Source organism: Marmota flaviventris, chromosome 8, assembly GCF_047511675.1.
Source record: "Marmota flaviventris isolate mMarFla1 chromosome 8, mMarFla1.hap1, whole genome shotgun sequence".
NCBI classification, from domain to species: Eukaryota; Metazoa; Chordata; class Mammalia; order Rodentia; family Sciuridae; genus Marmota; species Marmota flaviventris.
The window spans coordinates 9,400,319-9,426,289 of record NC_092505.1 but is presented as its reverse complement, the minus strand read 5'-3'; the positions used below and the strand labels follow the sequence as shown (position 1 = coordinate 9,426,289).

At 46.3% G+C, this 25,971-nt stretch overlaps 1 protein-coding gene across 1 annotated transcript; it reads right to left on the bottom strand.

Moving 5' to 3' along the window:
• Positions 1-1,958: 1,958 nt before the first annotated feature.
• Positions 1,959-4,936, bottom strand: Smim34 (small integral membrane protein 34). Its single transcript, XM_071615770.1, has 2 exons — positions 4,906-4,936; positions 1,959-2,344 (listed from the first exon to the last, which is right to left on the bottom strand). Exons 1-2 carry the CDS (start codon positions 4,934-4,936, stop codon positions 1,959-1,961), a joined length of 417 nt encoding a protein of 138 aa, XP_071471871.1.
• Between the last annotated feature and the right edge of the window lie 21,035 nt (positions 4,937-25,971).

Here is a 25,971-nt window from a genome sequence, read left to right as displayed (position 1 = left end):
CCACCCTGGACTCAATCAGTGAGTCCAAGAGATGGAATGCGGGGACTGGATTGACCTGGGTCTCTCCTTCTGATACTTGAATTGGGGGTAAGTGCAGCTTTCCTAGAGGCCTGTGCATCCACAAATGCAAACGAGGGGCAACTGGTTGAGGAAGGCGAAGGTGCAGGCCCAGAGGCACAGGCAAGGGAGGACTGCCAATCATCTCTGGCTAGCCTTGAGTGCTCTTCCACTCCGGCCCTTCGCTCCCGTCCTGATGCATTCTGCATCCTCCTCACTGTGGGTCACATTGTCTTGGTCCATCTGTTTTCTTCTGTTTTGTCATCCTCTGTAGTGTCTCAAACACAAGTTAACACTTTCCAACATGTGGAAAGACAGTGGTGAGGATGATGAAAAATAGTAAAGAAGAAATATACTCAAAAGTATATCTCACCCCCTCAATGCAAAAGATTGAGGTTTAATTTTAACCTTTATGAGGTTATAGGGATGACTGCAAGACTACATTCTGCAAATAATATATATATATATATATATATATATATATATATATATATATATATATAATATTTATATGATCTGAAGAAAAATCAGAGCACAGGAAAAAAAAAAATTTTTTTCTCTAGCTCTGGGACATCTCCAAAAGCCAAGCTGGATGATCTTCCTGGGACAGAATAGAGTTGTTCTCATTGACTGCTGAAAGTCACTTAGAGAAATTCAGCTAATCACAGCTCCCTAAATGAAGCACGATCTTATTTCTTGGAAAACTTTGTAAGCAAGAGATAGATATTTGTAAAACATTCGAGTGAATCACATGATGTGTAAAGTAACTAAACTCCAAGGTCTCTGCTCCATCTACCAGTGAAACCTGAATCTCATGGACTCTCACACCCTTGCTGTGAGGGTGGCCAGATGCTAGGCAGACGGGCTTTCCTATAGAACAAGCTCATACAGCCATGCAGAGACACTGACTGCCAGTGGATTAGTCATTTCCTGTTCCACAATGTACCCCCCCACAAGTACCCCCAGTCTACATCACCACCACCGTTATCTCTCGGACCCCTAACCTCCACCACCAACATCACCATCTCCATCACGCACAGCATCCACCGCCATCGGCATCAACCAGACACCAACATCAACCATGAACATCATCATCAACACCAGCCTTTACCACCACCACCAATGCCAACCACTACTAACACCACCACCATCAGACCATCTGTCACCACCACAGTCACCACTGCCACTATGAGTCTTATGTTTTTATTCCCAGTTTGCTTTTCAAAATACCTTTCCAGGTCTCATTAGATACATCTCATGGTCTCATTAGATCTCATGATTGGGTTGGCAGCTCTGGCCTCATTCTCAATTTATCTGTGAATTAAGTTCCAGAGAGGTGAAGTGGTTTGTGCCTGGACACCAAAGTGGTCTGTCTGATTCTAAAGTTAATGCTTTCTTCAATGTAACACACTCTCCGTGAGACTGAAGAATTCCTAAATTCTGATGTGAACAGCTTTGGTCCTAAGTTTAATGGGACCATCTATCTCAACTCCCATATATTGCAGGTGTGCAACTAATCACTCAAAGTTTATGTGACTCCACAGAAGGTTAATCCCGCACATTTGTTCCAAATTCAGTCTTTTTCTCATGACAAGAAACTATTGATTTGCATGTACCCTGGAGTCTCCTGGATTCCTCTGGGAACACTGAAGCCCACGCCCTTCCTTGGAGCACAGAATTTGCTAGCAAAGGGGCAAATGGCCTTCTTCTGCCCACTGTCTGTTCTTCAATCATCAGAAAGCCCGAGATGGACATAGGCTGCTGGCTTCCAGTCACAGAGCCATCATCCAGCAGGCTCAGCTCAGTGATGCCTTTCTTGGTCCCAAGAACAAGGGTGTGACCTCTCTGTTAAAGTTCCAGGTAAATCCGAAGCTGATCCCTTCAGTCTTCTGCCTTCTCTCTCAGTGGATTCCCTGGGTTCCAATTTGAGGTCCACTCTTTGCACACTTTGACCCTAGGCTGGCCTGGCTGGGCTGCAGGACATCTGTGTTGCTAAGGGTCAGCGAGGAACATTTGGCCACCTTGCTCTCGAATGTTTTCTTTTTGAGCTCATACGTCAAATTTGAATAATAAATATCTTCAAAGGACTTATCATTCTTCTTGAGGATGTTGCTGGCTAACCGGAAGAAGATGATCACCCCATAGATGCCGACGATGGTGAGGATGTACCAGGCAGCACTTGTCCCCTCGGGCAGCCGCAGGAACCTGGTGGAGTTGGTGCCATTCCTCTCTTCCATGGGGTCACTCGGGAGAGAGCTGGCCTGAGTCTGGGGTGTCCTCGTGATCACTGAGAAACAAAGAGGTCCAGATGAGCATCCTGGGCTGAGGCCCACCTGGCTGAGCCACGCCAGTGAGAGTGCTACTGTCCCCTGCAGCTGCTGAAAGGGGTGTTCTCTACAACATGGATGGGAGCCCAGAAACATGTGCGTCAATAAAGTTTTAAAAATCAAGAGTTCTCAACACCAAGTTCTTGAATAGGAGACATGAGATCATTTCTACTGTCCCCCAAAAAGTGCAGTAAAAATATCAGTAGGATTTCTTTGTGAATAGGTAAACTATTTGTATGGAAAAAAAATTGTCAAAACTAACTAGGAAAAATCTGGGAGAAAAAAGTGATGAGTGAATTAACCCAACCAGAAATTTAAAACTAGCCACCCAGAAAGTATAACTTATGTGTATAAGATCATGGCCCAGCTGCGCTTTGCACGGTGCAAAGGGGGAGGGATCCAATTCTCCCTGCAAAATCTCCCAGTGAGACTACAATAGCTAAAACAAGGTATTGTTGATACATAAGCAAAAGACCAATGGAGCAGAGTGAAGGCACCCCCCACAGGCGAGGAACTGGGCTGAGGTAGATAATCAAGGAGTGTTTCTGATCAGGAGGGGGAAAAATGGGCTCTTCAATAAGTAGCGTTGGAGCAATAAGCTTTGGACCCACATCTCTCATCATGGGTACCAGGACAGTCCAGATAAATCAAAGAATTTCACATAAAAAAATGAAACAATGTAAAGTCTTAGGAAAAAAAAAACACAACAGATTTTTTTCCCCTTATCATCTCAGACTGGGATATCCTATCTAAGTATAACAGAAAAATGCAGAAGAGAGAAAGAAAAAGTTAAATTCAACTACATTTAATTTTTTTAAAATTATTGCATAATATAAACTAAAAGACAAATGACAAATCAGAATTCATAGCACTAATTTTCTTAATGGTTCTCGGTTTGTAAGAAAAAGTCTGCAACCCTCTAGAAAAATGTGCAAAAGGGCGGACAAAGAGATCCTAGGGGAAAAGGAACCTTCAACACAATGAAAAGCTCGATATCACTCATCTACTAAAACTACAAGTTACAACCATGAGATGACGTTCTGTTACCCGTCAGGTTTGTAACTAGTGATATTTCAAAATCCACCGTGTGGATACATTGTGGGGCAATGAGGCCCCTGTGTAACCGCTGGCCTCAGCATAAAATCATGGTGTATGCAAGGCCCACCAAGGTCTACTGATATTCAAATGCATTTACCTTTGACCCAGCAATTCCACCTCTAGCAATTAATCCTAAAGGTGCTCTGGAACATGGCTGATGGAACAGTGCAGTCAGCCCACTGTACCCAGGGGTTCTGCATCCGGGGGTTCAGAGGGTCACAGATCAAAATATTCAGAAAGAAAAAACTGCACCAGCACTGAGCATGTATGGATTTAAAAAAAATTCTTTAAACAACACAATATGACAATGATTTATATAGCATTCACATTGTACTAGGTATTATAATTAATTTGGAGAGAACTTAAATTATACGCAAATATTATGCCCTTAAAGGATTTAAGCATATGCAGATTTTGGTGTCTGTTGGGGCTCTGGAAAAGTCCCCCATGGAGAGAGAGCAATGACTAGATGCTTAACATAAATCACTGCAGCCTGGTTTGTGATGACTAATGAATGATTGGGAACAGCCAGATTAGTATCCACTGAGGAATGGTTAAATTCATTTTGGAAATTCCGTGCAATGGAACCCTGTACATTCATAAAAAGGAAGATTTTAAATATTTAAATATTGATAAGTAAAAAAAAAATAAGCTAAAGCCCATATAGTAAGCAATCAAGAGGGGAGGGGATGCATATTTTTATTTGCCCGCAGTTTATGTGCTGTGTGTTTGCTTTCTGTTGCTGTAACAGATACCTGAGATAAGTAAACTTATAAAGAAGCAAAGTCGATGAAGGAGAAAGATTAGTTTTAGCTCGCAGTTTCAGAGGTTTCCAGTTCATGGTCTCTTGGCCCCACTGTTTTGGGGTCTATGGCAAGCCACCACGTCATGGTGGGGACATGTGGAAGAGGAGGCAGGACCCCAAAATCTCCTTTAGGGCTCACCCCCAATGACCCAAAGTCCTTCTGCAAGCCTGCACTTCCTAAATATTCCACACTCCCCAATAATACCACAGGCTGGCGACCAAGACTCTGGGGTCACTTACCTAAACCACAGCAGTACAGAGTATCTCATGGAGAAAACTCAAGAAGCCGGTACCTGTGGTTGCCTCCGGGGAAGAGAACTAACTGGAGGAAGAAGATGTACTTTTCACTGTCTGCTCTTCTGTACAGTTTGTACCATGTCCATTTATTTTAAAAAATAAATAAATCTAAAAACGAAAAAGTACAAGTGGGTGCTTTTCTGGTCTCCTTGGTAAAGTGCCCCTGGGTAAAGACATCATGTGCCCTTGTCAGATGGGAAGATTAAGATCTCAATTGCTGTTTAATTCAAAACTGTGTTCTCTACGAGGGGAGCCAGTAAACAAAAGAGAACAATGAGAACCTCAGAAATCACACATGATCCTTGGCTCACTGGCTCAGACCCCAATTCTTGCCCTCCACGATCACAGACATATTCGGAAATGTTGTAGGCTAAATCTCAACCTCTTGGGAGACCAAAGGTGCTCCATAAGTGCCTCCTAATTGGTATCTGTTTGTTGCTCATTCATTTTTCAAACGCAAGACTCAGAGATATCAGTATTTTTATGCATAGCTAGTTGTCGGGATGTGTCCATTTTTTTACACAAAAGAAACTCATTATATTAACGATTGCAATATAAAATGAGCGTAACCTTTTTCTTATAAAGAGCTAGGAGGCATCTCAGGGGATGAACACATCCTGTAGAAGAGCTGTATTATTTTGCACTTGTAATTTAAGGACATGAATAAGGAAGCAGTTCTGGAGCTGCCCAGCCTTGCATTGTAACGGGACACTCACCTTCTCACGGGTTCCTGCCCTTGACTCTCCCGGAGGTGAGTTCAAATGGCCGCCGTGGGAAGCCAGAAGAAAGGCAGTCCTCCCTGCTAACCATCACAGTCCCCCGGGTGGGCAGCATGGCGTTCCTGGGCAGGGAGTAGCATGGGGGCCCAGGAGGCCGGGCAGTACCTGCAGGAAATGAGCAAGGGCGTAGATTTTCTCTTTTCAATTAACCGGAGGTTCCCGTCCGTCTGTCTTCTGTTGGCCCAGAAGGAAAGGCTCTTCCTGGCTTTGACTCATCAAAAAGGTCTAAGTCAGGATAATTTTCAAAAACTACCACAGAGGTCCTAGGTAGTCCCCGGCACTTCCAGGGCCCGTGGAGGCCTGCGGTGACAGGGAGCTGTCCTTGAGACTGGCTTGCCGCTCAGAGCCAGGGTGTCCCCTGAACCTCCCCGTCTGCACTGGCTGTAGGTGTGGCCTGTGGCCTCATCACAGGCAGGAAACTCCAGGGCGCAGTCACCAGCTTTCTCTTGGACAGTCTCCTGCTGAGGACACCCAGCAGGAGGAAGCAGGCCCCGGGGACACACTAAGGGGACAGTGGGCAGAGGGTTCATGGGCCAGACTGAGAGGCACGGCTGTCCTCTTCCTAGACCCCATAGTCACAGGCCATGTTGGATTTGGGGTAGACTTGACTGGAAAGTGCTAGAACAGGAGTCCAGGGCGGAAGTTCCCAGGAAATGGGGAGGTGACCTCAGAAGACTGCAGTTCCAATGCAGCCATGGTGTCAGCCCCCTGCCCCCCGAATCTTCACTTGAGGACCATGCCCTGACGTAGCTGTGAGATTGTTGTTTTTTTAAGATGTTATTTGATTAAATGAAAATGTAATCATCTTAAAGGTAACCCAAATGTCTATCAACTGATAAACAGATAAATAAAATGTGGCATTTCCAATGCTATTATTCAGCGTTAAAAAGGGGCGAGGTACTAACGCACACTACAAAGTGAACATACCTTGGCCACATGGGGAAAGAATCTGGTCAGGAAGGACCACATATTATGTGATACTATTTATATATGAAATGTCCAGAATTGTCAAATCTACGCAACAGAAAACACACCCGTGGCTGCCTGGGGTATAGGGTTTAGGGGGTAATAACAACGGGGGACAGGATTTCTTTTGAGAGCAATGAAACTTCTAAAATTGTGATACTAGTTGCACAACTCTCATTATACTAAACACCTTTCAATCTTTATTTTAAATAGGTGAATATTACAGTATGTGAATTATATCTCAATAAAACTGTTAAAAGTTATCATATAGATATACAGTAGAATACTATGCAATTATGAAAAAGAGTGGGGAAGCTGTTTGTGCACTGATGAGTAAAGACCTCCAGGGTAGATCATTAAAAGAATAAGAGCAGAGAATGATGTTGTCCCATATGTTCAACAAATGCAGAGAAATGCACATGTATCTGATTTTGCTTGTGGGCATTGAAAAACCATGGAGAGAAAGCCCAAGAAATGAAGTTCAGAGTTACCTGGGGGAGGAGAGAACAGTGGACAGACAGCAGGGGTGGGAGAGAGTTCTCACTGTATATTCTTTATGCTTCAAAGAATTTTAAATGTGCTTGTGCATGCAAGCTCGTGTGTGTGTGTGTGTGTGTGTGTGTGTGTGTGTGTTCCCTATTCAATAGCAAATACACCCAGATGTAACCAAATTAAACTTTTCTTTCGCCTCCTGCTGTCTCTTGCTCTGGGTGGACCATGTCGTTCCTGCTGTGCCCTGGGGACAGGGACTTCTGACACTGCCAAGGTGAGGTGGAAGGTTCAGAGCCCTGTGGCCCCGGATAATAAAGGGAAGATGGCAGTGACCAGGGCTGGGGGGTCAGGGGTCTCACCCCGGCTGTGCCCTTGCTGTCTGACCCTGGGCCAGTCCCCACCTCTGTAAGCCACAGTTTCATAGAGTGGAGCCTCAGCAGGATCCCACGTCCCCCTGAGGAAGGCCTGGGCTGTCTGTGGAAAAGGCCACTCCTTGAGTAGGTGTCTGAATCCACAGGGGGCGTGGGGTTAGGAGGGGGCATCCGAGCCTGGTGTGCAAGAGATGGAGGTGGAAAGAGTGTCATTGGTGGGTTTTGGCTTTCAGCTCAGAAGGTTTTCATGGGAAGTGGGGAGTGGGGCGTTCCAGAAAAATGGAGGACCCACTGGGAAAGCGGCCTTTGTGAAGCAACCAGAAAGAGGCCTTTGCGAGTCCTCCCAGCCCACACTGCGGGGACCACCAACATTGAGGAAGGTCCCATGTCAGGCACTGCCCAGCTGTCTAACGGGCACCTTCTAGAATCCTGTGAAGCAGGGGTATTATCTCTGCTTAAAGAGGGGACCCGCAGGCTCAGGGAGGTGACTGGCCTAGTGTCACATACTTCATAGATGCCAGAGGCAGGTTTCCTGACACCAAAGTCCTCCTTCCACCTCCTGAATGTCACCTTCCAGACAGACCAGAGCTTCGCACTGTGGCCTGCAGGACGAACTGTGGACGGTCTCTGGGGGTCATGCTCATACTGGTCTTGGAGACGAGAATCGGTCCTCCTCCCCCTGCCCTGTGTTGAAGAATAAACACTGCGAAACATTGTGGCAAATGTAGAAAGAAAGTTTTATTTAAGAAATGGACAGAGACACACTTCTCCAGAGAAAGTGGGGCCCCGAGCTGGACGCCCACGGGAATGGGCATGTCTTGCTCTTTTATAGACCCTCAGAATCTCACCACTTCCTCTTTCTTCTCTATGTGTGTGCGCCCAAGGGCAGGAAGGCATTGCTGTGTTGGGAAGTGCTGTCCCCAGTCCCAGGAGGTCAGCTGTTAAGAACCCAGGTCCTCATCCTCTCAACCCCCATCATTCATTAGCTACACGGACTGCCAGGACTTCCATCCCTGCCTCAGTTTGTTGAGGAATGTGGCGTTTCCTGACCCCTCAGGCCAGATGGGCTGCAGGCAGATGGCTTTTGGGCCAAGAAAGCGTGTGGGGAGTAGGTACAGTGGGCTCCTTTAATCCTCTTAGCCTCACGTCCCCACCATCTTCCATTTGTTCCCTTACAATACGCATAACCTTAGATCTCTCCCTGTTGGCCAAAACTAACCCATGAGGTTAAAAGTACGGACAATGGACAGCCTTCAGGTGAGGGTGACGGTCTGGGGGAACTCAGTCCTGGTTAAGTTCTGCACAGGATCAACCCTCAGAGCTGCTCGTCTGTGCTGTGAGCACTTTTCTGTACCCATTTATGCTTCAGTGTGAACCTCTTCCCGCTGTTTGGAAAGCCCTGATCGTCGGTGGGAACAAAGCTTAAGGTCCATAAGGAAAATGCAAATGCTATTTTCAACTGGGACTTTCCATCTGGACAGGGCCACATGGTGCCTGGTCTGGGTGGGGGTAAAGATTCCAAATCATGGTCAGCGCAGGGGCTGGGCAGCCACCTGCTTCTCATGCAGCACGGGTGACACCAACTCCTTGTCCTTCACCAGTGCTTACATAACAGTGAGTGGAGCCACCTGTACCCCCAGGAGGGCCAAGAATTTTCTTCTGACCTGTGTACCTCCGGCTCAACACACTGAGACAAACATTGAGCTAAACATAATCAAGCAGAGATACTCACCAGGAAATTCTTGTCTGACTGCTGTTCTGGGAGAGAGAATTCCAGTGTCCCTTGTACTTTTGACATTAGAGACCAAATTCTCCCACAGGGCCTGGGGTTTTTTCCCTTCCCCTGTCTGCCGAAGATCCAACCCCCTTACAAAATGCTTAAATTGGGAGCGAAGGTGGCAATGATGTGGATTTGACTCTCCAAAAATTTTTAAAAAGAAAATAAACAAGTGCTTTTGCATTTTAGGATGTGGGAACTGGAATTTTTTTTTTTTTTCAGTCAACCAGTAAATCCTCATATGTACTCTGCCCTTTCTCAGGAGAATGTCATGGGAGGCAGAGCCCACCAGCCAGCCCCAGTGTCCCCCAGTGCAAAAGGACATTTGAAAAAGACATTGAAGGAGCCCTGTGGATTGCAACCAAGATGCTTCCCTACCCTCCTCCTCCAGAAAAAGGACTCCTGAAGGTTCCAGATGTTTCTGCCTGAGGGGAGGGGGGATCTTCCAGAAGACGTTTTAGGACATGCTTTGCAGATTCCTAAGATCTTTAATTGATATGTGACTTTTGCCTGTCCTTCCAACGTCACCCTTCTCTTCTCCAGCCTTTAGGGACACTGAATGTCACTCTTCATCACTGGCAAGGGCACAGGAAGGCCCAGGGTCTTTAGAACTGGAAGACCCACTGATAGGCTGGCCTTTCCCACTGATTCTGTGGGACTCTGGTCAAGTCACTTCAGCTGTATAAAAAAGTGACAAGTTGTGACATGAATGATTCCACAGAGTCAACAGGGCAAACGCCATCACACCTCGCTTCTTCTCCTAGTTAATTACTTGCATTGCCACCTGCCCGGTGGCAGAACCTCCTGTGCTTCCCTCCCTCTGAAGGCCTTCTGGTTGACCAGGTCTCCCTGGCTTGGTGCGGGGTGAGCAGGGTGGCTAGTCTGGCTGCCCAACCAAGCCAAGTGGAGTCACCCTCTGCTGCTGTGGCTTCCAACTGCTCCCCAGGGACCTCTGCTGAACACCGGCCTCATGTAGTTGGCCCAGATGCTGAACATGTCTCCAGACTTCAGTGGTGTCCCCCAGGGACACTCTGGCTCGGGGTACTCTCTGCATCAAGCACACAGCAGAACAGGACGCCTCTGCTCCTCCCCCACTCCGCCCTGGGGAAGGAAGGGCCACCAGGCCACCCCACTTCCCAGCTCCCTCCACCGCTGCAGCTGCCACTGAGCAGAGCCTCAACCAAAATCCAGTCCAGACTTTTGGCTGTGACACAAGACGGCACATTAAGACTGTTCCCAGCCTAAGATGGCCGGGGCAGGGAGAGATCACACCACTCAGTGTGAAGGGCCCACAGAACAGGTGTAAGGAGCCGTGAGAGCAAAGATAAAGCTGCGTTGCTATCAAACCCACAGGGCTTGTCTGTAAGGATGTGGTCACCCTGGAGACGCCCTGGGATGCTGAGCCCCTTTTCAAGAGTGAATCAAAAGGGAGTGTCTATTGGTTCCCAGGAGCAAGGAGCAAGAAGGGCAGAGCCGACCTGAGGGGCAGATCCAGGAGCACCCGGGCTCTCCTTCTCCATCTCTGCCTTGATTGCCTCCTGCTGCAGGTGCCCAGACTCACCCTCAACAGTTCCACCACCAGCAGGGAGGGCAATTCCAGGGTGTGGCTCTGACAGGCCTGAGTCAGGAGACCGCTGCGATGACCACTATAGAACTGGGATGCTGGTCAGAGATGGAGCCTCTCTGTAGCCCACGCTCAAGACAGAAGCTAACCTGTCCTAAGCCACTGACCGCACCATGGAGCATGGATTGAAAAGGGACAGAAATTGGGGGCATAAGCCAGGCAGGAGCTGAGGGCGTCTGAAAGACAGTAGAGGGAGAAGTCTGGAGAGAAGACGATGGACAAAGAGATTTTAGAAGACAGACTGTACAGAGCTTGATTAGTTGGTGTGGTGGGTTGAATGGCGTGTCCCTAAGAGATACGTCCACTTGGGACCTGAGAATGTGACCTTATTTGGAACAAGGGCTCTTGCATAAGTAAGTTAAGGATTCTGAAATGACAGCATCCTGGATTAGGGTGAACCCTAAATCCAATGACAAGTATCCTTATCAGAGACAGAAAAGGAGGGGACACATGGGGAAGGAGACCCAGCCAGGACAAAGGCAGACTGGAGTGATAGGGACACAAACCAAGGAATCCTGAAATCACCTGAAGTCTCAAGAGGAAAATTCCCCCCAGAATAAGTGTAGCTATGCTGGCACATGTAAGTGGACCCCAGGACTTCAGGAGAATAAGCTTCTGAAGGTTTAAGCCAACAACCATGTGCTAATTTGTTGCAGCAGCTCTTAAGAACTAATACATTTGGATCTAAATGTAAGCTATACATCCATCATATAGGAGAGTCATTCTGAATAAAATCAGACTTGTATTGGTTCATTTATTCAAATATTCATTAAAAATGATTTATTAAGCACCTATTATGTGCCCATAAGACAGAAGTAAGTGCTGGGGATACAGAGGAGAGCAAGGTCGATTTCCTGCCTTCAGGGAGCTTCTCTCTAGTGGAAAGAGAGACAAAAAACCAAGTAAGTAAGCAAGGAAATAAACAAAAGTAATAAAAAAATGGACTTAAACCATAGGGAAACAAATGAGCTGCTAAAGTAGGGAATGAAGAGATGGAAGAGGAGATCTTTCTTTAGGAAGAATCATCAGAAAACGTGGTCAGTCTAAGCAGGAAAGCTAGTAGCTTTCTAATTTTATGTTATCTTAGATTAAGTAGCCAATAGATATGGCCTGAGAAACAGAGAATTAACTACATACAAAAAGGTATGGTTAAAAATAACCACTGCAACAAAAACCCAGCAAGTGTGGGAGAAGGTGACCAGCTTCATTAGCAGTTAGAGAAACACAAATTGCACTACACTCAGGGAGGACTCAAGGAGAAGAGGTGTCGGGGAGGCCTGGGACAGGGTGCAGCTGCTCTGGTAAGGAATACGGAGGTTTCCAAGACAGTCAGTCCTAGAAACCCAGAGTGGTTCTGCAAACGCTCTCCAGATACCCACTTCTTGGAATCTACCCAAGAGAATTTGGAACAGCCATTCAAACAAGTACTTGCACACGAATGTTCAAAGCATCATTCACAACAGCCAAGAGGTGGGAATAACACCTGCGTTTGGGTGAAGGGAGAGATGTGAAGAGAACGTGGCGCCCTGCGCACAGTGGACAGCTGTCCGGCCATAAGAAGGCATGAAGCACTGACCGGCTGCCACATCCATCACGGAGACACACAGGTGAAGTGAGCCAGACGCAAAAGGCCACACGGAATGGCTCTATTTGCATGAAACGTCCAGAATGGATAGATCCACGGAGACAGGAAGCAGAGTCCAATGGCCAGGGAAGGGGACGGGGGAGTAGCTGCTCCATAGCGGGAGCTTAGTTTCCTTTTGGTATGATAAAAACGTTTGGATCTAGACAGAGGTGATGGTTGCCCAACATTGTGAATGTACCAAGTGTCACTAAATTACACACCCTAAAAAGGTAGATTTTATGTAATGTGACCTTCACTTAGTAAGAAGACAAACAGCCCAATAAAAAGTAGGGCAAGGAATTGAAATGATACCACCCAAGAAGATGCACCAGTGTCCAGTAAGCACGTGAAAGGACACTCAACCTCACAGTCATCAGGGAACGGCAATCCAAACCACAGTGACACATCACCCCACACCCACTAACGTGTTTATCATCCTAACAATGGACCAGGGAGAGTGCCAGCCAGGCTGTAGGAAAACAGGAACCCTCACCTCTTGCTGGTGGGAATGCGAAATGCTATGGCTACCCTGGAAAATAATTTGGCCATTTCTCAGGAGCTAAATAAATCCCTTATGACTGAGCAATTCCACTCCTGTTCATTTACCCAAGAAAGATGTACATCTACGTCCACACTGGTACATAATGTTCACATCAGTACTATTTATAATGTCCCCAACTCAGAAGGAATCCAGATGTCCACCCACTGGCAAATGGAAATCCAGAATGTGGCGGATCCTTAGGAAGAAATACTTTTCAGAAACGAACGTGCATCAGCCTTCAAAGCATTGCAAGGAGTGAGAAAAAAAAAAAAAACAGACCCAAAGACCATACATCCCATGGTGAAATTTACATGAGATTTCTAGAAAAGGCAGAAAACAGATAAGTAGGGAGCAAGGGCTAAGGTGGGAGCAGGGATTGATGTGAAGAGGCAGGTGGTAACTTTTGGGGTTGCTGGAAATATTCTAAAACTGGATTGTGCTGATGTGCACAGTTGTATATATTTACTAAAAATCATCCACTGTATCCTTAAAATGCGTGGATTCTATGGTACGTATTATGTCTCAGTAAAGCTGATTTAAGATTTTCCATTAAGCACTAATTCCAGATGTTTAGGAGAAAACAACAAAAATAAATCTAAAGAAAGCAGGTCAAAAAAATAATTAAAAAGGATAAGAGCAGAATTTAGAAGCCAAAAATAAAACCGTAGAACAAATAACACATCTAAGAGCTGATTCCCTGGGGGCAGGGAAATGAAATAAAATGGTAAACAATTAGCTGCCCTAATAAGAAATGAAGGAGAAAAAACAAATACACAAAATGAGAATCGCAAATGGAGTAGCCATAGATGTGAAGGGAACCAGATAAATGATTCTTCAATTCTTCTGTTAAGTTCTCTAAATAGATTTCAAAGTAGACCAAATGAGTGCATTTCCAGGAAAATATAAATGACCAAAAAATGAACTCAAGAGATTTTGTAAAAATCAGAAGATATTGGTGAAATGGAAAATTAAAAAAAAAAAACAAAACTTTATCCAAAAAAAAAAAAAAAATTATTCACCCAGAGAGCCAGAGCTTGTGGTTCCAATGGTGAATCCTAAAGAACCTTATTGGTTGGAGAGGTCTAGAGGTCTAAAGAGCATGGAGAAAGGAGAAATCTGGCCTATCAATGACAACCTGATATAGTCAGCATACTACAAGAAAACACGGACCAACTTAACTGATGGATTAGATGTAAATATTTTAAATGCAATATCGGCCAACCGATCCAACAGTGTGGAATTAGGGAAAGAATTAGGGAAGAGTTGGTCAACATTCAGAAACCCATTACTGTGATGTACCATAGAAAGGCTTTTCAATAAAGTATGTTGGGAGATGCTATATAGTTATCAGTTAAATTACAATTGCCTCCTGGTTTTTAAAATCTTGATAATTAGGAAGATGAATACTTCCCCAATATGCTTACTTAAACATATCTCAAGTCAGAAATCACAATCCCCTTTTTTATAGTACTGGGGATTGAACCCAGGGCCTCACACATGCTAGGAAAGTGCTCTACCACTAAGCTATATCCCTAGTCCTTTGTATAATTTTATTTTGAGACAGGGTCATGCTAAGATGCTGAAGCTGGCCTCAAATTTGTGATCCTCCTGCCTCTGCCTCCCAAGTTGCTAGGACTATAAGCTTGTGCCACAGAACCCAGCTTAGACTTAAGTTTACTGGGGAAAGATTGGAAACACCCCAGTAAAATCCAGAATAATACACAATTACCCACTGTTACCACTGTCGTCTAGAATTGCATTAAGGAATTATCTGAAAGAAATAGACCAGAATGAGGGAAGAGGTATAAAAACTAGAAAGAGGCAACAATTATCATGGAAAAATGAAGAGAATCAGTTACAAAACTGTCAGCAAAGGTAGGCTAATTCAGTAAACTCAGTGGGCACAGAAACATGTTTAGACACTAACGTGCAAGAATCTATATTAACAGCAATAACTGCAAGTATAATTGAAGATTTCATTTACAACAGAAGAAAAAAGAGAGAAAACACCCAGGAGGCACAAATGTATGAAATTCATACAAAGAAAATCTGAAAAGTAGGGATGTGAGGGAAGATTGGCTAAAGGCAAATATTTCCTATTTTTGGATAAAGAGACTCACTTAGATAAAGATGATCGTTCTTCCCAAATTAACCTATAAATTTAGCCTAATCTCAATGAAAATGCCAAGAGAGGCTTTATTTATTTGTTGTGTGGTTTTGGTTCCCAGAACTAAACTGAAGGTCAAATACACCTGAGCCCATGTGTCCCTTGTTAAGGGCCCCCACCCCTTGATTTTTGATGATATATTTTGTGTTTTCAGGCCCACCTTTCTCTCAGTGCCAATGAACAGAATTCCAGCTTTTAAACTTGAAAAATTACAGCAATATTGCAACAAAATCAAAAGGAGAGGCTTCTTCCCCTGCCGCTGCAGAGAGAGTAGATAGGATCCTGCCTCACGAACACTCCTCTCTGTAGTCGTCCTAGCAGAGGAAGGGGCCGCTCACTGAATGCCAGAGGTTGCCCGCTGCACCCTGGGAGAAGGAATCTTCACTTCCCCCATGGCCAGCTCCAGACTGCTCAGCCCCAGCAGAAATATTTAAATTGATTCCTCTGTTTTTTTCCAAATATAAGCATTAGTAACTTTGTGTTGGTTCCCTCTTTTCTCACAGAAGCATGAAAAAACAACCTGGATTTCTTATTTAAATGAAGCATTTGAGGATCTTGCCTCATTCAAATTATCATAGACGAGTTGATGCTAAAATTTATATGGACAATCAAGTACAGGAGAATAGCAAAGAAAATTCCATGAAAAACAGCAACCAAAGAAAACATTGCTAGGGAATACAAAAACAATATTGTAAAACCACAGAAATTAAGAGTCATTGATTCCGGCAAATAGGTAGACACATCAATGGAACAGAATAAAGTCCAGAGATAGACCCAGGAAAATAATATAAAATAAAGGGAATGTTTGAAATCAGTAGAGAAAAGATGGGTTATCTCAGAAGTGGATGGGAAAGCGAGTAGATCACTACTCACACTAAAATAAATTCCAGGTGGCACTAGACATGCAGAAGATCCAACAGTGCATACATAACAAAAGCCAAGGAAGAACTAAAACATGAAAGATTTATTTTTATAGCTCCAGAGTATGGTAATTTTTCCGAGCATGACACAAAAATCAAAAATCTTTTAAAAAGTGATAAACCCAACATAAAATGTCTCTATGGAAAAAACAAAATACTATCAAAAGAGTCAAGAAAGAAACGATAAACTGAAGGAAAGCATTGACAACACGTGATAAACAATCTCAAATGTGTTAATATTCAAAAGGCTCTTAAAATTAAGAAATAGACTAGCCATTCAGAAGGTCTGTGTGCTATCGATTTTAATAATGCTAATCATCCTTGATAATGATAAGAATAGTAACTGACTCCTAGGAGTTGTGACAATGTGTCCAACACCATCCTGCTTTGGATGTTTGAATGAACCTGTGGAGAATCAAGAGACAACTAAGTAAACAGTATTGAATTTAAAAAAGACCGTTTGAAATGCAGTAATTCAATTTCCTTCTGATTCTGATCTCCCACACCATCAGTGACACTGTCTCTGGAAACACTCTCTGTGGGGCTCCTGAAGTCAAAGATCGGGACCAGGGAGAGTTTCTTGCACCATAAGGGTATATAGTACCCATGGAAGCTCTGCCCCCATGTGGCGAGAGGCTGTTATAACAACCAGGACACAGCCACTGAGTTGACGCAAGGAATTCCCTGGGAGTCAGGCCCAGGGATGTTTTTTATAGAGGGCGCTGTTGAGACAGCTGGGGGCGCTGTGTGTGTTTCAGCATAAGAATGGTTAATGTGGCGGGGGAGGGGGGGGATGCTGGGATTATGGCTCAGCAGCAAAAGCGCTCTCCTAGCATGTGTGAGGCCCTGGGTTCGATCTTCAGCACCACATGTAAATAAATAAAATAAAGGTATTGTGTCCAAAAAAAGGATGGTTAATGTGGATTTTACACATGCACATACAAAAGCAATTACACAAAAGCAGTACAAAAATTGAAATGCCTAATTCTGGGCTAATGATAGTTATTGGTTAAATCTTAAAAAAGAAAAATCCCAAATTCTGGAAAATTCCTTCAAACAATGGTGAGGTGTCAGCCAGAGCCTGTGTCTGTGAACAAGTGAATTTCCACCTTGCCAATCATTCGTGGCTCCCATGATTGCCCAAGGCCACTATGGGTTCAAAAGTCCCAAGTTTGGTTAGGTAGTCCAAAAATTCAGGGAGGCTCCTGAACAGGAGTTACCATACTTTTTGTCTATAAGGGGCCAAATAAGAAATATTTTTAAATTTTTAGTTCATATGATTTTTGTTTGAAGGACTCAAATCTGCCTTTGTAATATGAATGCAGCCTTAAACTATATGTAAAAGATTAGGTGAGTCTGTGTCCCAATAAAATCTTATTTACAAAAATATGGGGCAGGGCTGGGGTTTGTGGATCAGTGGTAGAATGCTCAACTGGTGCGTGTGAGGCACTGAATTTGATCCTCAGCACCACATAAAAATAAATAAATAAAATAAATGTACTGTGCCCATCTACAACTAAAAACAAAACAAAAAAATGGGGCAGGCTACATATCTGTCTGATTAATCAAAATCCAGAATGCTGACAACACTAAATACTGGCAAAGCTGTGGAGCCACAGGAACTCCCATTCATTGCTGGTGGGAACACACAAGGGTACAGACTCGTAGGAAGACAGTGTGGCGGGTTCTTACAAATTTAAAGATCTTCTTTCCATATGATCCAGCATTTGGTATTTACCTAAAGGAGTTAAAAACTTAGATTCATATGAAAACCTACATATGGATGTTTATACAACTTTATTCACAATTGTGGCAACTTAGAAGCAACCAAAATATCCTTCCAAGTAGGTGAACGGATAAATAAAGGGTGGTGCATTCAACTGATGGAATATTATTCAGCTTTAAAAAAGAAAAGAGCTTTCAAGAATGACGGGATATGGAGGAAATCTAAATGCACTTCACTCAGCGAAAGAAGTCAAAAAAAGCTGCATAAAAGCTGCATTCTGTGTAGTTCTGGCCACATGACATTCTGGAAAGGGGGAAACTTTTGAGATAGTAGAGATCTGTGGCTGAGAAAGTTCAGGGACAGTAGACAGGGTTGGATGGGTGGAGCACAGGGTATTTTTAGGGCAGAGAAACTACTCTGAATGATATTGTAAAGGTGGATACACATATTGTACATTTGTCTAAACCCATACGATGTCCAACACCAAGAGTGAGCCCTAATGTAAACTAAGCACGTCGGTGATTACGATGTCAGCGTGGCTTATCAGAGGTAACAAAGGTCCACTCTGGTGGCAGATGCTGATAAGGGGAGAAGTGATGTCTGTGGTGGGATGGGCCTATGGGGAATCTCTGTGCCTTCCTTTAAATTTCACTGTGAGCCTAAAACAGCTTTTTAAAAAGTATTTTAAAAGACAAGAAAAAAAAAAAAAAAACCTAAGCCAGTTTGTGTGCCAGATTTGATCTGCTGCTGGAGTCTGTCAGGCTGTGGTCAGGAATGTGCATCCTGCCTCCTCTATTCAATGAGAGGGTGGTTGTTGGCAGTGTCACATTTTCAGCTTCTGTCCCTGCACTTGAGGGCAGTTCATCCATGGGACGTGCGCAGAGTCCAAGTTGCTGTGTGCTCAGTCAGTGTCCAGATACCTTGTGACATCAGCACATGTGTAACCTCCAGGAGTGTGTGTGTGTGCGTGTGTGTGTGTGTGTGTACATGTGCAGGACCAGCATAAGGCCCCAAAGCCTTGACCCAAGGTATCTGCTCAGAAAGTTGTCATCAAATAATCTCATCTTCCTCCAACTGCATTGAAACATGTTGCCTGCTACGTACTTACCAGAATGGCCAAGTCACAGAAAATGTGATATTTCAGTGCACGTACGTGATGTACATGATACCTAAGAATCACATGAGATGTTGGTGACGAATATCTAAAAACCAGAAACATAAACACAGACAAAAGGACCTCACTTCTTTCTCCCAAAGATCCCGTGAAGGCACACAGAGAAAACATATCCCCCGCCTGGTTTCCTCGGTGGCTCTGTGGGGACCTCCCTCCTTCCTTTTGACTGGTCTCTGTGGTGATGCTCTTGCTACTGGTTGAAAGTCTCTGCAGATTCCTGCCCTGAAGCCCCATCCCAAGGAGGCAGCGTGAGCGGGTGATGAGGTCATCAAGGCCGAGGCTCCTGATGGGCATCAGTGCCATAGAGAGGACTTCCACCTGGGGAGGACGAGAAGATGACCGTGACCAGGGAGCGGCCTCTCCATCCCACTGGGGCAAAGCCTGCTAGTGCATTGACCTTGGGCCTCCAGCTCCCACAGGTGTGCATAAGCCACCAGGCCACCGCAGTATGTGACAGCAGAACAAGCGGGGAAGGCAGTCTTCTTTCCTGCTCCCTGACTGTGTTTTAATGCAGGGTCAGATGGAGCCTGTCCTCAGCGCCTGCACCCATCCCCACTCTCCTGCCTGGAGGGGTTCAGTTTCGCCAGCTCTGGGGACCTGCCTAACAGCAAAAACGTCTGAGATTTTTTTCTTTATCTTCACCTCCCCACCGCCATCCCCCAGATATCAGAAAGGTTTAGAATGTGCTCAGCAGACAGCCTCTGGCCTGCAGAGAAACCCCCCAGGGTTGGCTCCAGAGTCCAGCCCCACATTTGCCGCTCAGGTGCCCGCCCTGCTGCAGGCAGCCCACTTAAAGATTTCTAGGGCAGCCGGTGACAAGACCCCACTTTCCCCCCTCGGTCCTGTTAGCTGAATTCTCTGTGGTCAGCAGCTCTTCTTGGAGGTTCTTCAACACACCTGCTTAGCTGGTTCTTCCCCACTCACTTTTCTCTTACAATAAAGAGCGGTGCTTCTGGGGCTGGGGTTGTGGCTCAGCCATAGAACATTCGTCCAGCAAGAGCGAGGCACTGGGTTCCATCCTCAGTACCACATAAAAATAAATAAATAAATGTCCAACTACAACTAAAAAAAAACAATTGAGAGAAAAAGAGGAGCTTCTGTTTTCCTGATTCCACCCAGACATTTCACAACCAAGTGACATGGCAGGTGTGTGGCAGGGGTGAGAATACACGTTGGCAACCTCACTTGAGAAAAGCTACAGTTGGGTTCATAGTAGCAACTTTCATTGGGTGAAAACAGGTCATCTCAACACTTATTAAGTGATTGTTTTGTGCCAAACACTGTCCTGATCCCTTGGCCTGTGATCACTGTAGTAATAGCAGGGAAATAATGTCACCCTCACCTCTAATTCATCTCATCCAGACCCTCAGGACGTGGCCTCATTTGGAAATAAGTTCATTTCAGGTGGGTTAATCTGGGTAAGGATCAAGATGAGATGGCCCTGGATTATTGGACCTAAACTCAATGACAAGTATTATAAGAGATAGAAAGCTAAGCATGGCGGCCCACACCTGTGATCCCAGCTGCTTGGAAGGCTGAGGCAGGAGGATAGCAAGTTCAAGGCGATGCTGGGCCACTGAGCAAGGCTCCTTCGGAGTCACCGGAGGCAGCGTGGCCCTGCCTGCCGACAACTTGATTTTTGAATTTCTGGCCTCCAGAACTGGGAGAAAATAAATTTTTGTTGTTTCAAGTCATGGATTTTGTGGTAATTTGTTATGGCAGCCCTAGAAACGGATATCATTTAATTCTTATAGAAAAAATCCGTGTTTAAAGAGGAGTTTGGAAGCCTGGGTTCTTCTCTCTGGGTCTTCCAAGTGTCCCCCACGTTGTGTGCACTGTGGGCTTCATGCTGCCTCAGGCCGTCCATTTTCAAGTGACCTCAGTCCCCTTCCCTGGTCCTGGGGAGCTGCCCGACCCATGGGGCATGGAACTGGCCCCAGTTTGCCTGCCTGTCTCACCCCCCTTGAGCTCTGTGTTTGAAATGCGTCAACGCGTAACTTTGAGGATGAAGTCTCCTCGTGAGTTTTGGATGATAAGCACTGCACTTGCCAAGCCCCTGAAGGGAGCCCCAGGAGACATAGCCCCTGCTGCTCACTCTCTGCCCTGTTCTCCTGACTCCTGGGGAGGCCCTGAGGCCACTGTGCTTGCTGGACAGTTCCATTTGTGATTGGGTTGCTGAGCACGGCCCACACCCAGGTGGCTGTGTGAAGAACAGAGGAATAGGAGTCGGGGTAGGTGGGAGAGCTCTCCAAGCCCACATGGGGTCCTCTGTACATGGTCATCTAAGCCTTTCTTACCATGGGACCAGGCACAGCTCTTGCTTGTCCTTGAGTGGTGGGCTTCAGTCCCTTGCCAATCAGTGGAATTATTCCAGTACCCTACTGTGGGGGCCAAGGATCCTCCTGTCAGTAGGAGGCCTGCCTCCCACCACCCTGCCACTCACTCTGCTCCCAGATATTTTTGGAAATATCTGATATACTTCACCGCTGCTTTACTGACCGCAGGTGGACATACCCAGTGAATTGAGGACCAATGGCTCTAAATCTGTGTCTTTTTGCATCTTCCCTTTACAAGGGAGGAGGGTTCTCCAGTTGGCCACAGCATGCCATATGCTCCTCCTGGGCTGTGAGTGTATGTGACTTATCACCGTGGGTCTCCTCTGTCCAGTGTCGGGCATCTTATACACTTGGCCAGTTCCAGAATCTTACCTAGGCAAGGAACCGCTCCCTTGCTAAGGGCGTGAATAGGAGGCGAGAAGAATACTCCCCTGTCCTGCAGTTATTGGAGGAATGTGGAATTCATTCCCCACTCACAGCATGAGTGTCACAGGCCTGGAAGTGCAGGGGATTTAGGTCTGGGTGGAAGATTATTTTCCAGGGGCTGGGAAGGATGGTGAAGTCATTCCTGGAAAGGGGAGGGGTCTGAGCAGGTTCTAGCACAGAAAGAGGGAGAAGGGGTCTCAGAAACCTTCCCAAAAATCTGCCTTGTGACTCCAGGGCCCCTGCTCAGAGGTGGTGCTCCTGCTGATCTTGGAGAAGAGTTCTTCTCTCTGGGTCTCCATCCTCCCCTTTCATAGTAGTGTGAAGGGTTGCATGTCTCCTTGAACTTCATGGTTGAACAGAAGTTCAGCCTCCAAGCCACTCAGCTCCTGGCCCAGCCCCTGGCTGGCACCTGCCTGATTACCACCTGCTCAGAGTTCACCGTGCGTTGAAAAATATCCTCAATGTGGCCGCCAGGGGGCAGCCACACCCAGAAGTCCTCCTATGCACAGGTACAGGGACATACAAAATCCAGCATTTTTGGAAATAATCTGATATATTCGGCTACTGCTTTACTGACCTCAGATCTACACACTGACCAATGCACTGAGGGCCCAATTGCTCTAAATCTTTCTCGTATTTAGATTTGCTTTATATATCCAATGACTGCATGCTTAAAGAATTTACCAGTCCTTTCCAATCTATTTGGCCAGTGTACTTTCCTTGGTTCTCAAGCCCTCTTAGATTTTGCTTATCTCCCTCAGCCTGATTTACAATTTGTGCCTTACGTGTGCCCAAAGAGAAGCCACCCGCTGATGTGGGTTTAAGATAGCACTCACATGGCTTTGCCTAGTGATTCAAAGATTATGGAATCCGTAACATTCCTCTTGGCCAGCTGATCTCTAACTCTTATAGTGGCTCATATCGAATTGTGAGTGTTCTGAGGGGACCTAAGCTCAAAGGTAAGGCCAGAGGCAGCATTTCAAATCACATCCTTTCTACTTGTAACTGCTTCTTTGTGGCTCCATCTGCTCCTCCAGTTTTTGAGTGACTTGGTTCACATGTTAGATTACTCTGTCTCTAAACAGACACCTGGATGTGCAGCACAGATGATTTTAGGATCATTTTTGAGAATAAACTGCCTGATATCTCATTTAAAATTTATTGGCTTGAATAAAGTCAACAAACTCAAGTCTCTTTCCCTGTAACGTTCACAAGTCTTTGCTCTTGCGGCCAAGAGCGATTAGCTTTCCATGCACTGTCCTGCCGGTCCTTTCTGCACCCAGGAGTCCTTGGCTGATGAGGCACGTGGAGGAGGGTGAGGGCTGGAATTAAGGAAGCAGAGAGTAAGCCAGCTTTCTGCTTAAAGCAACCAGTGACCTTGGATGTGTCCTTGAACCTTGCCCAGCATCTGTTTTCCCCACCAGTGTTTGGCTGACCTTCACAGAGCTCTTCAAAGCCAGCTCTCCAGGGAATTGCAGGCCACATATCTATTCTAGAGAAGTTTAAAGCCGCTCCTGCAGTCAGGCCACGGTGCCCCAGCAGAGGGGGGAGAGGTGTTCTTCTTGATGGCTAGTTCATGCCAATCCATGGCAGTCCTGGCTCCCGTGGGAAGGCCAGAAACCCAATTCATCTGCATACAGAGTGGACCCACCTCTTCAGGACCGATTCCAGATGAGACTCTACAGGAGCAAAATCAGAGTCGTAATGTCCTCACCTATGGTGACAACGAGGGGCCTGATATCTGAATGAGAGACTCTCATGGTATCAGATGAGGACAACCTGATAAGGGATTTCATTAGGGGGCTGTGACCAGAGGTCCCTGGCCAAAGACATGCTTGGGGAAGTGCCTACTACCACCATGGCTGGGCAGGGTCCCTTCTCTGATTCTGCTCTTGTTTTCTGTATTAGTCTGTTTTCTGTTGCTATAACAAAATACCTGAAGTTGGGTAACATAAGAGACTTATGTAACTCAGTTTTGGAGGCTGAAAGTCCCAAGATCAAGTGGCCTCCTCTGTGTGGCTTCTGGTGGAGGACCCCTTGGCTGTGTCACCTGGTGGGTGGCATTATGCCAGTAGTGCAGTACAGCAGGAGAGATCACCCACCAATCTTGGTCCTTTGTAACATGCCTTCTTGTGGGAACTAACTAGTTCCCCTGAGAACTACATCAGTCCTTCTGAAGACAGTGTCTCCAGTGAGCTAACCAACCCTCTTCTTCACCAACCACCACACCGAGGACATGGCTTCCAACACTCCAACACTTGGAGGAAACATCACCTCCAAACCACAGCACTTTTTACCTGGAGGGCCCCAGGGCTGGCTGGGTGCTGTTCTTTCTCTTTGAAACACATCATTAATCAGCAATTTAGGGGCAGAATTTAGGTTAAGGTCATTTTTTCTTTTTTGGCTCACATGGTTTTAAAAATTAACTGCCAATAGGTAAAAATCAGATTTCATAGCCTCCCTTACAAAATGGGCACTCTCCCGTTGGCCATGGTCCCCTCTGGGGCTTAACTTCTGTGCCTTCTATCTGCAGGCACACCTCGAGGGGGGACGTTTCTCTGTGTGCTGTGGACAGAGTGTTCTACCCACAGGTGACCTCAAGACTTTGGGGCTACTCTCTCAGAGCCCCCCAAGAACTGTTACCATCTTCTAAAAGCATCAGACAGATATTAAAAGAACACACAGAAGATCATGATGAAAGACTTTAATTTCTTTTTCAAAATCGTATTAATACAGCACATCCTATCCAATGGACCCGTGAAATATTACATGCAAAATAGTCATTGAGATTTCATTAAAATCACTCAGAACAGCACCTAGCACACGGCAAGCACTTGATGTACGTGAATACAAATTTAAAATGTAAGCATTTGAAATGTGGCTCAATTCACCCCTGCCCCCCCCCCACCTTTCCCCCTCCCTGTGTAAGCTCAGCGGGGAGAGGAGGGAGACGGAGTTAAGGGGTGTGTGGTCAGGGGAGTGGGTGTGCTGCCTGGAAGAACTAAAGCCCCCAGGTCTCCCCTGTCTTGAAAGGCCCAGGAATCCCAGTGGGGACGTGAACTGGTGACACGGAGCGTCTGTACGTCTGTACTATCAAGGGCTCACGCTGCCAGTCACAAGTGTTCTGGGACCCTCTCCAAACTCCGTTCCTTCTGTCTGGGCAACACGAATCCATCTGAACCAGGGTCTGGCTCACACAGGGGCCATGAGCTGCCAGCAGCCGTAGCTGGGCTCCAGTGGCCCAGAGCCCCCAGAGGACAGCAGGCCAAATGTCGCGTCCCTGTGCGTTTGGGGTTGGGGAGGATCCTGGCTTCACTCAGGATTCTGAAAGACTCTGGGACCCAAAGATTCACACATCCAAGGACGGTAGTAACTCAGACTGACCCAGGACAGGGTTCTGCCCCCGGGGGTGGGGGGGTGCCCCAGGCACTCACAGGGGAGTCCTGTTGATTATGTGCCACAAGGACTGGAACTAGGCAGGGCCACATGTGTCTGAGGATGGTCGCTCATGCTTATGTGCTGCTTCTCGTTTGTTACATCCAGGTTTTTTAAAATTATGTTTTACTTAAATGTTCCCTAGTCTCCAGGAAAGCCGAGGCAGGGGAGACTTCAGGATGTCACAGGGCAGAGGACCCCATGCTACAGCTGGAGAAGGCTGACCCCCAGGACACTGCTTCCTCTGTGACTTTCTGAGGAAGATGGCACTAGTGGAGGCCTAGCAGGTACACCCCCTCCATCCATCCCTACCCCAGCTCTTGTCTGCAAGGAAGGGTGTGAGGGTGGCCCTGTCCCTGGGGAGGGGAGGGAGGCGCAGCCCGAGTTGCCCAGGGCTGCAATAACCAAGTGCCCCAAGCTGGGGGCTGGACAGACAGGCAGGGTCTACCTCAAGCTCTGGAAGATTGAAATTGAAGTGTGGGCAGGGCCGGGCGTCCAGTGACACCTGTAGGGGGGGGGGGTTCTTCCTTGTCCCTCCCCAGCTCTGTCAAGGCCATCCATCCTTGGTGGTCCTTGGCCTTTAGCTGCACGGTTCCAATCTCTGCCTCTGTCACCCCATGGCATTCTCACTGGGTCTATCCAGGTTTCCCTCTTCTGAGAACTCCAGTCATATTGGATTAGGACCCACTCCAATGACCTCATCTTTCCAAAGGTCACCTTCACAGGTGGGGGGGGGGAGTAGGACACCAGTATATCTTTTGGGAGGCCACAAAACAGTCAGTTCATCACCAATGATCCTGCCACCTCCGCCCACGTGTTGCAATGCCCACACCCACTCCTCCCCCCTAGGCTCCTCGGGGTGGGGGACACCTCTCCATCCAACTGAGCACCTTCCCCTTGGTATATATTCTGAAGGGGGCATTTTTTCTCCTCTCTCTCAGTCCTATAGGAAGCAGGTTTCCTTCCAGACTGAGACATGTGCATGGGAAATGTGTGTCTGCGTCTGTGACACTGTGTGCTGTGTCTGTG

Excerpts from the sequence above, each read along its gene's own strand:
- Smim34 (XM_071615770.1), bottom strand. The coding sequence starts at position 4,936 with ATGTCTGTGATCGTGGAGGGCAAGAATTGGG. Across the intron at positions 2,345-4,905 it reads CGTGGAGGGCAAGAATTGGG|TGATCACGAGGACACCCCAG; the intron begins GTCTGAGCCAGT and ends TTTGTTTCTCAG.